Source organism: Drosophila miranda, assembly GCF_003369915.1.
Source record: "Drosophila miranda strain MSH22 chromosome Y unlocalized genomic scaffold, D.miranda_PacBio2.1 Contig_Y1_pilon, whole genome shotgun sequence".
Taxonomy (NCBI): domain Eukaryota; kingdom Metazoa; phylum Arthropoda; class Insecta; order Diptera; family Drosophilidae; genus Drosophila; species Drosophila miranda.
In genome coordinates this window covers 20,401,964-20,419,055 of record NW_022881603.1, presented here as the reverse complement: position 1 = coordinate 20,419,055, position 17,092 = coordinate 20,401,964, and the positions used below count along the sequence as shown (strand labels likewise).

General features: G+C 42.0%; 1 protein-coding gene across 1 annotated transcript; it reads right to left on the bottom strand.

Annotated features, from left to right (window-relative positions):
- Positions 1-3,257: 3,257 nt before the first annotated feature.
- Positions 3,258-3,992, bottom strand: LOC117191483 (PRA1 family protein 3-like). Its single transcript, XM_033396338.1, has one exon. It carries the CDS (start codon positions 3,990-3,992, stop codon positions 3,471-3,473), a length of 522 nt encoding a protein of 173 aa, XP_033252229.1. The 3' UTR covers positions 3,258-3,470.
- Positions 3,993-17,092: the final 13,100 nt, after the last annotated feature.

Genomic DNA, 17,092 nt, shown 5'->3' with positions numbered 1-17,092 from the left:
ATCTGAATTGGATCGTATTATTATTATAGCCAGCATCAAGAAAACAATTTCATTTTTTCTCGCCCTGTCTCTCTCTAGCACACACGTAGCATAGGCGGCTTTGCTTAGAGTAAAACATTAGCGCCTAGATCTCAGAGACTATAAAAGCTAGAGCAACCAAATTTGGTATCCACACTCCTAATATATCGGACCGAGACGAGTTTGTTTCAAAATTTCGCCACACCCCCTTCCGCCCCCGCAAAGGACGAAAATCTGGGGATATTCAAAAATCTCAAAGACTATTAAGGCTAGAGTAACCAAATTTGGTATCCGCACTTCTGTTAGATCTTACTATAAAACGTGTATCTCAAAATTTCGCCCCACCCCCTTCCGCCCACACAAAAGACGAAAATCTGTTGCATCCACAATATTGCACATTCGAGAATTCTAAAAACGCAGAATCATAGATAATGACCATATCTATCAGATTGCTGAATCTGGATCAGATCAGATCATTTTTATAGCCAATAGGAACAAATCAATTTGCAGTGGCTACGCAGCGCCCGACGTCACGCTTAGACTGATTTTCTGTCTCTCTCGCACGCACTCTTTGTCGTGTCGTTTAATATTAGCGGCGTCTGCCGGAGGAGAGCCATACTGACTTAGTATCGGGTATAACCGTAGAGTTGCGGTGTCCGCAGCAACTCACAACGTTCCCCTCGTTTTTATTTAGTATAGATGAGTGACCTATGTTCTGGGGTACCCATTGTTCAGAGTCCCTAAGACGTATTGCTGCCATTTCTGCCCGCTCCTTTCCTGCAAACTCAAGGCTCTGAAGGCATAACATGGCGTTTAGCGCATCATTTGGTGTAGTTCGAAGAGCTCCACTGATGCAGAGCAGAGGGCGGCTGTTCGCTGAACCTTGCCCAGCTGATTGGTGATTGTCCTTTTTGTTAGGGCAGGCCACCAGACAGTAACTCCGTAGAGTATTATAGGTCTGACTATTGCCAGATATATCCATCGGACTATGCTTGGGTTCATGCCCCACTTTAGGCCGATAGCTTTTTTGCAAGTATAGAGTGCTGTCGTTGCCTTCCTCACTCTATCCTTGACATTCAGGTTCCAGCTAAGCTTTTTGTCAATTACCAATATAAAAACCTCCACATGGCTAAAATCCGATACCAACGAAATTCTAATAATTTCCAACATTCCCAAAGACATTACAAAAGTACCAATCTATAAAATCGTTCCGTATCCAGACGAATTAAATAACATGTTAACAGATATGACATACGACAAGTACTACATAAAAAATGAAGAAGTATTTGTTAAAGAAACTAGATTGAAAACCAATGACAATTGTATAAAAGAAATTTTAATGCAAATTCCCACTAAATGTCCATATTCCAAAACTTTTCAAAACTTTCAAATAAACTTTATCGAACCCAATATACTAATCACATGGAATCTTCCAAAAACAACGCTAAACCAGAATTGTGTAAACCAAGAAATCATAGCGGAAGGAAATACCATTATAAAAACCTACAACTGTTCAATCCAATTAAATGAATTTACAATATCAAACACAATGTTAGATTTTGCCCAGAATGTTTATGTCAACAACAACATAACTTAAATAAAACCACTGTCGTATGTCCAAGCTAATGAAATAATTATGCAATTATGAAATATAGTAACCTATTACAAATAAGTCTACTAATTTCATTTGTCATAATTATATTAGTACTACTAAGTTATGTAGCTGTTAAATTTAAGAAAACTTCTAAAAGAGTCACGGTTAAATGTATTAACCCTATAATAGAAGCAGAAGAGGAACCAACCTCAGCCACCGCACTTGACACCCCGTCACTATACCCGAGGGTAATCGCCTAGTGACATCCCATACACATTATGTTTATGTACAATTCATCCACCCAATCCACACAAGTAACAGGACCCCACTCAAGAATCAATCTGTTTCTTCCCACACTCCAGCTAGAGTCCACTAATCTAAACAATAGACCCTATTGATTCATCAACGCCAGAATCACGCCACCCTCAAGAAATCGATCCGTTAAAATCATGCCACTCATGAGGACCAATCAGAGCTAGTCATAAAACCAAGAATTATCACATTCCTAGCTCACTCATGTAATGCAACACCGATCGCCAGCAGCGGATGCCTTTGATCAAAAGTCGACGCATCCCCAAACATCGGTCCAGGCACGTACGCCACCGACACGAAGATGCAGCCGAGGAAAGCAGCACCCGAAGCCAGAGTCGAGAGAAGGGCTCATGGAAACTAGCAAACAATAGAGAAGTCAGTTCCGTTTGAGACAAGCAGCCCCAAAGTCAAGTCGGGGAATTCATTTAAATCTTGTGACATAAAGATCTTTAAGTTGTAAAATAAAAGTCTTTTTTAAAAAACTTAAAATCGAGTTGCGGATATTTAACTATATATTTTATAAAAATATTCTTTCGATACTATTGAATAGATTCTGCCAACGATTCTGCAGCCCTAGGCAAAAGACCCGTTATGTTTTGGCGTCGCAGCGGAAAAATGCAGAAAAAAAATGGTGACCACGGACGGACGGAATTTAAATTAAAAGTGAAACCGACGCGGCATCGGACACTGACGCACCGACCGGATCACCTACGGGATCACGACTACGCGCAGCCCACACAACTTTATTTCTACTACTTCAGCAGCGACACTGATGACTTTGACTTATCTACGGACAGTGGAGAATTTTCCGGCCATTTATCCGACGCGTCCTTGGTGTCTGCCGCATCGTCGGTGACAACAGTCGTCAATGTATACGGGATCCTGCTGCAGAGCGGCAGTGCAGGCGAGCGCTTGCTGATAAAGCAACGCAAGCAGGAGATGATAAGCCCAAGAGAGATTTCTCTTGTAGCGAAATATTTTATGAAGAACAACATTAAAATGACGGCGGAAGACAGCAGAGACTTGGGGCGAGACATGAAGAGAGTTTTTCCCTTGGAGTCTGAAAATTGGGCGCAGAAACTATATAATTGTCATAAAAACAGTGTCCGAGCACAAAGGAAAGGCAAGAAAGCCAAGTCAGACAGTGTCGCCACTGCTTTTCCCCTACGCTGTGCGAAAAGAGATCAACAAATAATAAGCTCGGCCATCCAGATCCCATTAAGGATATTATGAGCAAACAATCTTCGGAACCGAGTATATTTGAGGCTTTCCTCGTTGGCTTAGAGTAGAATTGACCAATATGATATGATAGATCTTGGATTAGAATAAGAGCTTATGAACGAACGCATTTATGGGAAAACTTTATTGAAAATCATAATAGCAAAGTACACAAGTAATAAAATCATATTTAAATACAAATCTCAAGATCAAATCGATTATAAAGTAATACATTGTTTGCAAGGTTCAACATTTAAGGGATAACTAGTTGTAAAAACGTGGATTCTATGTCTCGGTCCTGTATGACCAACAGCTATTGGACCGTTTCTTAATTGATCACGCCTTCTGCACGTACGTTCAACGCATCCAGCAGGGCACCCATGGGAGTAGATGGAGCAAAACTCTCGATGGTGTTGGCCAATTTATTCTTCATGTTGCGTAGACGCAGTGAGGCGTGTATGAAGGTCACCGAAATGGGCAGCAGCAAGGTAAAGGCGGTCAGCAGCACGGCGCTAATCAGGTGCAGAAAAAGATATCCGCCAAGCAGAGCACCAGCCAGGATGTACCATTTCTGTTGAGCGTTTTGTTCGGCCACAATTGCATTCCCTCCCGTCAGACGGCTTGCAATGAAGCTGGGCTTCGATTTGCTGCTGAAGAATTGCCAAATGACAGCGATGATCAAGGCCTGCACAATCAAGCCACTGATTATCTTGGTTGGATTGCACACAATCATCAGCGCGTAGATGACCAGGAAGAGCAGAATGTAGTTGGTTTGGTAATAGAGAAAGTTGTTCACCACTCGATTGCCCCACTTGTCGAAATCCTTCAGGTTGGGCAACTGGAAACGCATTAAAAAAAATTGTAAATATTATTATATATATATAATATATATTATTAGAATAAACAGTTTCCTATAAACAACACATCCCTTTACTCTTCTGTGAAGGCATAAGCCTCCACAAAAGAAAACCTGACCACAACACTATCCCCTGAATGGACTGCCCCGGGGGGGTTATTATCCCATTATTACTTCATTTTTATACCCGATACTCAAAATGAGTATTGGGGTATATTAGATTTGTGGTAAAAGTGGATGTGTGTAACGTCCAGAAAGAATCGTTTCCGACCCCATAAAGTATATATATTCTTGATCAGCATCAATAGCCGAGTCGATTGAGCCCTGTCTGTCTGTCCGTCTGTCCGTCCGTCCGTCTGTCCGTCCCCTTCAGCGCCTAGTGCTCAAAGACTATAAGAGCTAGAGCAACGATGTTTTGGATCCAGACTTCTGTGATATGTCACTGCTACAAAAATATTTCAAAACTTCGCCCAGCCCACTTCCGCCCCCACAAAGGACGAAAATCTGTGGCATCCACATTTTTAAAGATACGATAAAACCAAAAACGCAGAATCGTAGAGGATGACTATATGTTTTAGAATGTAAGATCTCAACCAGATCGTATAATTATTATAGCCAGAATCAAGAAAACAATTTCATTCTTTCTCGCTCTGTCTCTCTCTAACACACAGGTTTCATGGTCGGTTTTGCCAATTGCAAAATATGAGTTCAAGGATCTCAGAACCTATAAGAGCCAGAGCAACCAAATTTGGTATCCACACTCCTGTGATATCGGACCTTGACCGTTTCGTGTCCAAATTTCGCCACACCCCCTTCCGCCCCCGCAAAGTACGAAAAACTGGGGCATCCACATATCTCAGAGACTATTAAGGCTAGAGTAACCAAATTTGGTATCCGCACTTCTGTTAGATCTCACTATAAAACGTATATCTCAGAATTTCGCCCCACCCCATTCCGCCCCACAAAGGACGAAAATCTCTTGCATCCACAATATTGCACATTCGAGAAAACTAAAAACGCAGAATCATAGATAACGATCATATCTATCAGATTGCTGAATCTGGACCAGATCAGATAATTTTTATAGCCAAACGGAGCAAATCAATTTGCACTGGCTTCGCAGCGCCCGACGTCACGCTCAGACTGATTTTCTGTCTCTCTCGCACGCACTCTTTGTCGTGTCGTTTAATATTAGCGGCGTCTGCCGGAGGAGAGCCATACTGACTTAGTATCGGGTATAACTGTAGAGTTGCGGTGTCCGCAGCAACTCACAACGTTCCCCCTCGTTTTATTTATTTTTTTATTTTTTTATTTATTAAATTAACAAATTATCTGTTAATAATGGTACTTAGTTACTAAAGGCGGAAAAAGATAAGTTAAAAGTTAGCTAAATTTAAATGATTATAAATATTGCATGCAATTAGTTTAAGAGACAGTTCAGGGGATAGGGTTTGACAGAGGGAGTTATAATTATGGCATAAAACCCTAAAAGGTTCATGATCAGCTTAATTAGACCTACATATGGGTAGACGGATAGGCCTAAAAGTACGGGTAGGTCTGGATGGAACGGCCAAGTCAATCTGACCCAAGAGAGTTTGGGAGTCAACAGTCCCAAGAAGGAGCTTGTTCACGAACATTACGCCATTGCATATTCTGCGATGGTGCAACGACGGCAGGTCAATAAGATTTAGCCTAGACCGGTAGGGTGGCAAGATTCTACCCGAGTCCCAGTTAAAGTTCCGAAGGGCAAAAATTAAAAATTGCTTTTGCACGGATTCAATAACAGCCTGCTGCTCTTTATACTGCGGGCTCCACACACAAGAACAATACTCCAATATAGGACGTACTAACGAGATGTACAGTTGTTTCGTAAAGTACGGGTCGTCAAACTCCTTGGACCAACGCTTGATGAACGCTAAAACACCCTTAGCTTTATTTACAGTTGCAGCTATATGGGTGTTGAAACACAACTTATGATCAAAAAGGACTCCGAGGTCATTTGAACTCGAAATTCGCTCAAGGACATGATTTCCTAGAACATATGAGACAAAATGAGGAGCGCGACGGTAAAATGTCATAAGTTTGCATTTGGAAAGGTTCAGAAAAAGAAGATTAGTTGAACACCACAATAGTAGTTCACTTAGATCAAGTTGAAGGCGTGTGTGCAAATACCAATCAGAGTAAGAAAGTCAGATTTTGACATCATCAGCATACATTAGTGTAGTAGAGTATGTTATAACTTGAGGAAGGTCGTTCACAAATAAAACGAGGTGGAACGTTGTGAGTTGGTGCGGACACCGCAACTCTACAGTTATACCCGATACTAGGTCAGTATGGCTCTCCTCCGGCAGACGCCGCTAATATTAAACGACACGACAAAGAGTGCGTGCGAGAGAGACAGAAAATCAGTCTGAGCGTGACGTCGGGCGCTGCGTAGCCACTGCAAATTGATTTGTTCCTATTGGCTATAAAAATGATCTGATCTGATCCAGATTCAGCAATCTGATAGATATGGTCATTATCTATGATTCTGCGTTTTTAGTTTTCTCGAATGTGCAATATTGTGGATGCAACAGATTTTCGTCCTTTGTGTGGGCGAAAGGGGGGGGGGGCGCGAAATTCTGAGATATAGATGAGATATAGTGAGATCTAACAGAAGTGCAGATACCAAATTTGGTTACTCTAGCCTTAATAGTCTCTGAGATTTGTGGATGCCCCAGATTTTCGTCCTTTGGGGGGGCGGAAGGGGGTGTGGCGAAATTTGGACACGAAACGGTCGAAGTCCGATATCACAGGAGTGTGGATACCAAATTTGGTTGCTCTGGCCCTTATAGGTTCTGAGATCCTTGAACTCATATTTTGCAATTGGCAAAACCGATCATAAAACCTGTGTGTTAGAGAGAGACAGAGCGAGAAAGAGTGAAATTGTTTTCTTGATTCTGGCTATAATAATTATACGATTGAGATTTTACGATCTAGAACATATAGTCATCCTCTACGATTCTGCGTTTTTGCTTTTATCGTATCTTTAAAAATGTAGATGCCACAGAATAATAAACAGAAGCGGGCCCAGATGACTTCCCTGTGGCACACCTGAAGTAACATTAACAGTATTTGACAACACGTTAGAAAACAAAACACGTTGAGTACGGTTAGAGAGATAGGACAAAATCCAATCTAGAAGATTCGTTGGGAACCCTTATAAAGAGAGCTTTTGAATAAGCAGAGCATGGTTCACAGAATCGAATGCCTTGCTGAAGTCCGTAAAAACTACATCCGTCTGCAAACCAATTTGAAAACCACGGTGGATTAGGTTAGAAAACTGAAGAAGGTTAGTCGATTTTGAACGATGTCTGAAAAAACCGTGTTGCGACGGAGATATCAAGCTGCAACAAAGATGTTGCAGTTGCCGGGTGACTAGGAACTCAAGAAGCTTCGGGATGGCGGAAAGCTTTGCGATACCACGATAGTTTTCAATGTTTGATCTTGAACCTTTTTTGTGAAGCGGAATGATGTAGGACTCATTCCAAATTACTGGGAGACAAGACTGTTCCAAGGAGAGGTTGAAGAGAAAGGTCAAGGGTTTGCAAAGGGACTGGGCACAGTATTTTAAGATGCAACTTGGTACCTTATCTGGACCCGCAGAAAACGATATGTCCATAGATGACAAACCTTCCAGAACAACGCTTTCCTCGAAAAAGGGCAGAAAAATGCTGTTAGCTTGAGGTAGCTGGTACGGATACGGAGTGGATGCGTTGTAAATATGAGGCGAGTACGTTGTTTGGAAAAAGTTAGCGAATAAATTTGCAATACCAACAGCAGAAGCTTCTGTTTTGTTCTGGTAATGAAGGGACGGAGGAAAAACGTTTGACTTGCGCTTAGAATTAACGAACGAATATAATTTTTTAGGATCACTACGAAAGTTACTACTACATTGTGAAAGGTAATGATTATAACACTGACTATTGACGGCAAGGAACAGAGAGCGAGCGGAGGAGTATAGAGCTAAGGCCAACGTGGAGCCCGACTTCTGGTACTTTTTATAGAGCCGGGATTTATTATTTTTTAAGTATGACAAATACTTGGAGAACCAGAGAGGCTTGGACGATACAGGTACAGTGATATCTGGAACAAACGTATTAAGGGCGGAGTAAATAGAACTATAAAACGAGTTAACAGTTGCATCTATGTTCGGTAATGAATAAAGAAACGACCAATCAACACGCGAGAGATGTAGATCTAAATCAATAAAGTTTGTTATGCGAAAACACTTTATGTGACAAGGAGCCATGGAACTGTCAGCACCTCCAGATTGTGTACACTCCAGTGATATCAACAAAGTTGGATGGTAAGGATCTTCAGGGAGAGATATTGGGCTTGCTCTAGATACAGTAGCAAGAGAACCATCGTTAACAAAAACGAGGTCAAGAAGTCTGTCCCTAATGTTTTTAACGGCATTAATTTGGACAAGGGAAATATCCGTTAGCCCATTGATAAAGTCATGATGGCAATTGGGAAACAACAGGTTAGCGTCATTACAAGGCAGCCAAGAAAGAAATGGGAGGTTAAAGTCCCCCATGACAATAATTCGATCATTGCACCCTAATGTAGAAACAACATTATTAATTGCTGAGAGGTGGTGTAAGTAAAGCTCAGCATCAGACCTGGGAGGAATGTAAGAGCAGGTTAAATAGAAAAATGCGGAGCCAACACGAACTTTGACTGCAACAAATTCAATTCCATGAATGTTATTGAATGGGAATAACTCAGATGAGATAACAGATTTAACTGCAATCAGAACCCCACCTGCAAAAGATGGGCGGTCCCTTCTATAAATAGTGTAACTATCAATGAAAATTTCGTAATCATTGACAGAGGAGTTAAGCCAGGTTTCGGTAAACGCGATGGCATCGAAATCAAAGGACGCGCTATTAGTATGAATTTGACGCAACTTTCCCAGCAAACTGCGAACGTTCTGATAGTGCATGGAAAAATAGTACATCAGTTTTTTGGAGCATGTTCGGTAATTCTTGGATTCGAGTTCGAATCTTTGAGAAGGAACTCATGCACAATTGTATGCTCAGGCCATATTGACGGTTCTAGAGAACAGGATAGTAAAGAATCAGGGAGAAGAATTTTAAAGGATGATATGTTACGCTTATGTTTAAATGTTAAACATTAGAGTAAAACATTAGCGCCTAGATCTCAGAGACTACAAAAGCTAGAGCAACCAAATTTGGTATCCACACTCCTAATATATCGGACCGAGACGAATTTGTTTCAAAATTTCGCCACACCCCCTTCCGCCCCCGCAAAGGACGAAAATCTGGGGATATTCAAAAATCTCAGAGACTATTAAGGCTAGAGTAACCAAATTTGGTATCCGCACTCCTGTTAGATCTTACTATAAAACGTGTATCTCAAAATTTCGCCCCAGTATGGCTCTCCTCCGGCAGACGCCGCTAATATTGAACCACACGTGCGTGCGAGAGAGACAGAAAATCAGTCTGAGCGTGACGTCGGGCGCTGCGTAGCCAATGCAAATTGATTTGTTCTTTTTGGCTACAAAAATTATCTGATCTGATCCAGATTCAGCAATCTGATAGATATGGTCATTATCTATGATTCTGCGTTTTTAGTTTTCTCGAATCTGCAATATTGTGGATGCAACAGGTTTTCGTCCTTTGTGAGGGCGGGAGGGGGTGGGGCGAAATTCTGAGATATACGTTTTATAGTGAGATCTAACAGAAGTGCGAAAACCAAATTTGGTTACTCTAGCCTTAATAGTCTCTGAGATTTGTGGATGCCCCAGATTTTCGTCCTTTGCGGGGGCGGAAGGGGGTGTGGCGAAATTTGGACACGAAACGGTCAAGGTCCGATATCACAGGAGTGTGGATACCAAATTTGGTTGCTCTGGCTCTTATAGGTTCTGAGATCCTTGAACTCATATTTTGCAAATGACAAAACCGACCATGAAACCTGTGTGTTAGAGAGAGACAGAGCGAGAAAGAATGAAATTGTTTTCTTGATTCTGGCTATAATAATTATACGATTGAGATTTTACGATCTAGAACATATAGTCATCCTCTACGATTCTGCGTTTTTGCTTTTATCGTATCTTTAAAAATGTGGATGCCACAGATTTTCGTCTTTTGTGGGGGCGGAAGTGGGCGGGGCGAAGTTTTTAAATATTTTTGTAGCAGTGACATATCACAGAAGTCTGGATCCAAAACATCGTTGCTCTAGCTCTTATAGTCTTTGAGCACTAGGCGCTGAAGGGGACGGACGGACGGACGGACGGCAGAGGCACAGGCACAGGCACAGGCAGAGGCCCAGGTTCAGGCACATTTGAGCTCGCCATCCCCATCTGAGATGCAACAGCATGAGCAACAAACGCCACAACAGCAACAGCAGACGCCGTTTGAAGCGGATCTCCAGGAGAGCGTAAACGCTTTAATGGAAGAAGAGGAGCAGCCTCTAGCTCCGCTCTCACCGCTGTCGGAGGCAGAAGAGGAGCAGGGCACGGGTAGGATAACAAATCCAAGAATTGTGGACGTGCTGCAGTCCAGCTCAAGGCTTCGAAAACTCTACAAAGAACTGCTAGCGCGGAAGAAGATAGGCCACAAGATGAACTCGAATGAGGTACGTCTACTATGCGACGGAGCTATCAATATGTACAGAAAGGAAGGACTTGAGCTGAGCTTCTCCCAATGTAAAGAGCTGGGCAGGCAGCTGTTGGAGCTGTGTCCCCACGAGAGGAACTTTTGGTGCCGGAAGGTGGGAAGTAATTGTATATACAATCGGTTTCGTACCCTTAGCAGAACCCCGGAACAAAGAGAACGGGTAAGTTGTAACTGTAACAACAAAATCGTACAAATAATTAATGCAAATTTTCACCAAGCAGGATTCCTTGCAGAAGCGAAGCAAGCGTGAGGAAGCAAAACGTTCCTCAGCCACATCTGCCACGACCAGCGACTGGGATCCTGGGACATTGCAGGACACGCCGCTTTCGTAATTCCATTCCAGCTGACGTTCCAGGGAACGTTACGTTCTCGTTCACGTTTAGCATTTGAAATTTGAAATTTTCGCCCTTCAAGGGGGCCCTTCAGCCTTTTGTAATCGTAAGCAAACCTTGATATTGGATCAAATCTAACCATGGCCAATAAAAGTCGACTGCTTCTCTGCCGCTTCGCTCTCTTCCATGCTGGCTCTCTTTGCTGCGTAGTATGCGTCTCTCTTTCGTGTCGGTTCTCTTAATCCTACTACTAAGTAAAAAGGCCTCACCATTTGGGGTTCTCTTAGCCTATTTCTTACTTTTAATTTGGGGAAAATAAAGATTCAGCGTTGTCTTTGTCATAATATTACTAAAAAATGAAGTAATAAACGAGGGGGAACGTTGTGAGTTGCTGCGGACACCACAACTCTACATTTATACCCGATACTAAGTCAGTATGGCTCTCCTCCGGCAGACGCCGCTAATATTAAACGACACGACAAAGAGTGCGTGCGAGAGAGACAGAAAATCAGTCTGAGCGTGACGTCGGGCGCTGCGTAGCCACTGCAAATTGATTTGTTCCTATTGGCTATAAAAATGATCTGATCTGATCTAGATTCAGCAATCTGATAGATATGGTCATTATCTATGATTCTGCGTTTTTAGTTTTCTCGAATGTGCAATATTGTGAATGCAACAGATTTTCGTCTTTTGTGTGGGCGGAAGGGGGTGGGGCGAAATTTTGAGATACACGTTTTATAGTAAGATCTAACAGGAGTGCGGATACCAAATTTGGTTACTCTAGCCTTAATAGTCTCTGAGATTTTTGAATATCCCCAGATTTTCGTCCTTTGCGGGGGCGGAAGGGGGTCTGGCGAAATATTGAAACGAACTCGTCTCGGTCCGATATATTAGGAGTGTGGATACCAAATTTGGTTGCTCTAGCTTTTGTAGTCTCTGAGATCTAGGCGCTAATGTTTACTCTAAGCAAAGCCGCCTATGCTACGTGTGTGTTAGAGAGAGACAGGGCGAGAAAAAATGAAATTGTTTTCTTGATGCTGGCTATAATAATAATACGATCCAATTAAGATTCCGCAGTCTTAAAGATATGGTCATTCTCTACGATTCTGCGTTTTTGGTTTTCTCATATCTTTAAAATTGTGGATGCCACAGATTTTCGTCCTTTGTGGGGGCGGAAGTGGGCGAGGCGAAGTTTTTAAATATTTTTGTAGCAGTGACATATCACAGAAGTCTGGGTCCAAAACATCGTTGCTCTAGCTCTTATAGTCTTTGAGCACTAGGCGCTGAAGGGGACGGACAGACGGACGGACGGACAGACGGACAGACAGACATGGCTCAATCGACTCGGCTATTGATGCTGATCAAGAATATATATACTTTATGGGGTCGGAAACGATTCCTTCTGGACGTTACACACATCCACTTTTACCACAAATCTAATATACCCCAATACTCATTTTGAGTATCGGGTATAAAAACATAAAAAACCTTCTTTGGCATATCAAAAAAAATTAAAAGGATCAAAAAGGCCACTTTTTTACGCACAACAATTATTCGGACACTTTTTATTTTGTACGAAAAAAACTTATTGTCCCCAATTTTTTCTGATTTCAATATTTTATGGGGCCGCCCTTAGCTTCAATTACAGCTTTTAGACGTCGGGGCATACTTTTTACCAAATGATTAGTTTCATTGGGATTAATTTTCTCCCATTCCGTCATCAGAGCCGTTTTAAGGATTTCCTTGGAGGAAATTTTATGTTTTCTAATTTTTATACCCGATACTCAAAATGAGTATTGGGGTATATTAGATTTGTGGTAAAAGTGGATGTGTGTAACGTCCAGAAGGAATCGTTTCCGACCCCATAAAGTATATATATTCTTGATCAGCATCAATAGCCGAGTCGATTGAGCCCTGTCTGTCTGTCCGTCTGTCCGTCTGTCCGTCCGTCCGTCTGTCCGTCCCCTTCAGCGCCTAGTGCTCAAAGACTATAAGAGCTAGAGCAACGATGTTTTGGATCCAGACTTCTGTGATATGTCACTGCTACAAAAATATTTCAAAACTTCGCCCAGCCCACTTCCGCCCCCACAAAGGACGAAAATCTGTGGCATCCACAATTTTAAAGATACGATAAAACCAAAAACGCAGAATCGTAGAGGATGACTATATGTTTTAGAATGTAAGATCTCAACCAGATCGTATAATTATTATAGCCAGAATCAAGAAAACAATTTCATTCTTTCTCGCTCTGTCTCTCTCTAACACACAGGTTTCATGGTCGGTTTTGCCAATTGCAAAATATGAGCTCAAGGATCTCAGAACCTATAAGAGCCAGAGCAACCAAATTTGGTATCCACACTCCTGTGATATCGGACCTTGACCGTTTCGTGTCCAAATTTCGCCACCCCCCCTCCCGCCCCCGCAAAGGACGAAAAACTGGGGCATCCACAAATCTCAGAGACTATTAAGGCTAGAGTAACCAAATTTGGTATCCGCACTTCTGTTAGATCTCACTATAAAACGTATATCTCAGAATTTCGCCCCATCCCATTCCGCCCCCACAAAGGACGAAAATCTGTTGCATCCACAATATTGCACATTCGAGAAATTTAAAAACGCAGAATCATAGATAACGATCATATCTATCAGAATGCTGAATCTGGACCAGATCAGATAATTTTTATAGCCAAACGGAACAAATCAATTTGCACTGGCTTCGCAGCGCCCGACGTCACGCTCAGACTGATTTTCTGTCTCTCTCGCACGCACTCTTTGTCGTGTCGTTTAACATTAGCTGCGTCTGCCGGAGGAGAGCCATACTGACTTAGTATCGGGTATAACTGTAGAGTTGCGGTGTCCGCAGCAACTCACAACGTTCCCCCTCGTTTTATTTATTTTTTTTATTTATTTATTTATTAAATTAACAAATTATCTGTTAATAATGGTACTTAGTTACTAAAGGCGGAAAAAGATAAGTTAAAAGTTAGCTAAATTTAAATGATTATAAATATTGCATGCAATTAGTTTAAGAGACAGTTCAGGGGATAGGGTTTGACAGAGGGAGTTATAATTATGGCATAAAACCCTAAAAGGTTCATGATCAGCATAATTAGACCTACATATGGGTAGACGGATAGGCCTAAAAGTACGGGACGGTCTGGATGGAACGGCCAAGTCAATCTGACCCAAGAGAGTTTGGGAGTCAACAGTCCTAAGAAGGAGCTTGTTCACGAACATTACGCCATTGCATATTCTGCGATGGTGCAACGACGGCAGGTCAATAAGATTTAGCCTAGACCGGTAGGGTGGCAAGATTCTACCCGAGTCCCAGTTAAAGTTCCGAAGGGCAAAAATTAAAAATTGCTTTTGCACGGATTCAATACCAGCCTGCTGCTCTTTATACTGCGGGCTCCACACACAAGAACAATACTCCAATATAGGACGTACTAACGAGATGTACAGTTGTTTCGTAACGTACGGGTCGTCAAACTCCTTGGACCAACGCTAGATGAACGCTAAAACACCCTTAGCTTTATTTACAGTTGCAGCTATATGGGTGTTGAAACACAACTTATGATCAAAAAGGACTCCGAGGTCATTTGAACTCGAAATTCGGTCAAGGACATGATTTCCTAGAACATATGAGACAAAATGAGGAGCGCGACGGTAAAATGTCATAAGTTTGCATTTGGAAAGGTTCAGAAAAAGAAGATTAGTTGAACACCACAATAGTAGTTCACTTAGATCAAGTTGAAGGCGTATGTGCAAATACCAATCAGAGTAAGAAAGACAGATTTTGACATCATCAGCATACATTAGTGTAGTAGAGTATGTTATAACTTGAGGAAGGTCGTTCACAAATAAAACGAGGTGGAACGTTGTGAGTTGGTGCGGACACCGCAACTCTACAGTTATACCCGATACTAAGTCAGTATGGCTCTCCTCCGGCAGACGCCGCTAATGTTAAACGACACGACAAAGAGTGCGTGCGAGAGGGACAGAAAATCAGTCTGAGCGTGACGTCGGGCGCTGCGTAGCCACTGCAAATTGATTTGTTCCTATTGGCTATAAAAATGATCTGATCTGATCCAGATTCAGCAATCTGATAGATATGGTCATTATCTATGATTCTGCGTTTTTAGTTTTCTCGAATGTGCAATATTGTGGATGCAACAGATTTTCGTCCTTTGTGTGGTCGGAAGGGGGGGGGGGGGGGGCGCGAAATTCTGAGATATACGTTTTATAGTGAGATCAAACAGAAGTGCAGATACCAAATTTGGTTACTCTAGCCTTAACAGTCTCTGAGATTTGTGGATGTCCCAGATTTTCGTCCTTTGGGGGGGCGGAAGGGGGTGTGGCGAAATTTGGACACGAAACGGTCGACGTCCGATATCACAGGAGTGTGGATACCAAATTTGGTTGCTCTGGCTCTTATAGGTTCTGAGATCCTTGAACTCATATTATACAATTGGCAAAACCGATCATGAAACCTGTGTGTTAGAGAGAGACAGAGCGAGAAAGAATGAAATTGTTTTCTTGATTCTGGCTATAATAATTATACGATTGAGATTTTACGATCTAGAACATATAGTCATCCTCTACGATTCTGCGTTTTTGCTTTTATCGTATCTTTAAAAATGTAGATGCCACAGAATAATAAACAGAAGCGGGCCCAGATGACTTCCCTGTGGCACACCTGAAGTAACATTAACAGTATTTGACAACACGTTAGAAAACAAAACACGTTGAGTACGGTTAGAGAGATAGGACAAGATCCAATCTAGAAGATTCGTTGGGAACCCTAATAAAGAGAGCTTTTGAATAAGCAGAGCATGGTTCCCAGAATCGAATGCCTTGCTGAAGTCCGTAAAAACTACATCCGTCTGCAAACCAATTTGAAAACCACGGTGGATTAGGTTAGAAAACTGAAGAAGGTTAGTCGATTTTGAACAATGTCTGAAAAAACCGTGTTGCGACGGAGATATCAAGCTGCAACAAAGATGTTGCAGTTGCCGGGTGACTAGGAACTCAAGAAGCTTCGGGATGGCGGAAAGCTTTGCGATACCACGATAGTTTTCAATGTTTGATCTTGAACCTTTTTTGTGAAGCGGAATGATGTAGGACTCATTCCAAATTACTGGGAGACAAGACTGTTCCAAGGAGAGGTTGAAGAGAAAGGTCAAGGGTTTGCAAAGGGACTGGGCACAGTGTTTTAAGATGCAACTTGGTACCTTATCTGGACCCGCAGAAAACGATATGTCCATAGATGACAAACCTTCCAGAACAACGCTTTCCTCGAAAAAGGGCAGAAAAATGCTGTTAGCTTGAGGTAGCTGGTACGGATACGGAGTGGATGCGTTGTAAATATGAGGCGAGTACGTTGTTTGGAAAAAGTTAGCGAATAAATTTGCAATACCAACAGCAGAAGCTTCTGTTTTGTTCTGGTAATGAAGGGACGGAGGAAAAACGTTTGACTTGCGCTTAGAATTAACGAACGAATATAATTTTTTAGGATCACTACGAAAGTTACTACTACATTGTGAAAGGTAATGATTATAACACTGACTATTGACGGCAAGGAACAGAGAGCGAGCGGAGGAGTATAGAGCTAAGGCCAACGTGGAGCCCGACTTCTGGTACTTTTTATAGAGCCGGGATTTATTATTTTTTAAGTATGACAAATACTTGGAGAACCAGAGAGGCTTGGACGATACAGGTACAGTGATATCTGGAACAAACGTATTAAGGGCGGAGGAAATAGAACTATAAAACGAGTTAACAGTTGCATCTATGTTCGGTAATGAATAAAGAAACGACCAATCAACACGCGAGAGATGTAGATCTAAATCAATAAAGTTTGTTATGCGAAAACACTTTATGTGACAAGGAGCCATGGAACTGTCAGCACCTCTAGATTGTGTACACTCCAGTGATATCAACAAAGTTGGATGGTAAGGATCTTCAGGGAGAGATATTGGGCTTGCTCTAGATACAGTAGCAAGAGAACCATCGTTAACAAAAACGAGGTCAAGAAGTCTGTCCCTAATGTTTTTAACGGCATTAATTTGGACAAGGGAAA

Coding starts and splice junctions, on each gene's coding strand:
- LOC117191483 (XM_033396338.1), bottom strand. CDS start 3,992: ATGCGTTTCCAGTTGCCCAACCTGAAGGATTTCGACAAGTGGGGCAAT.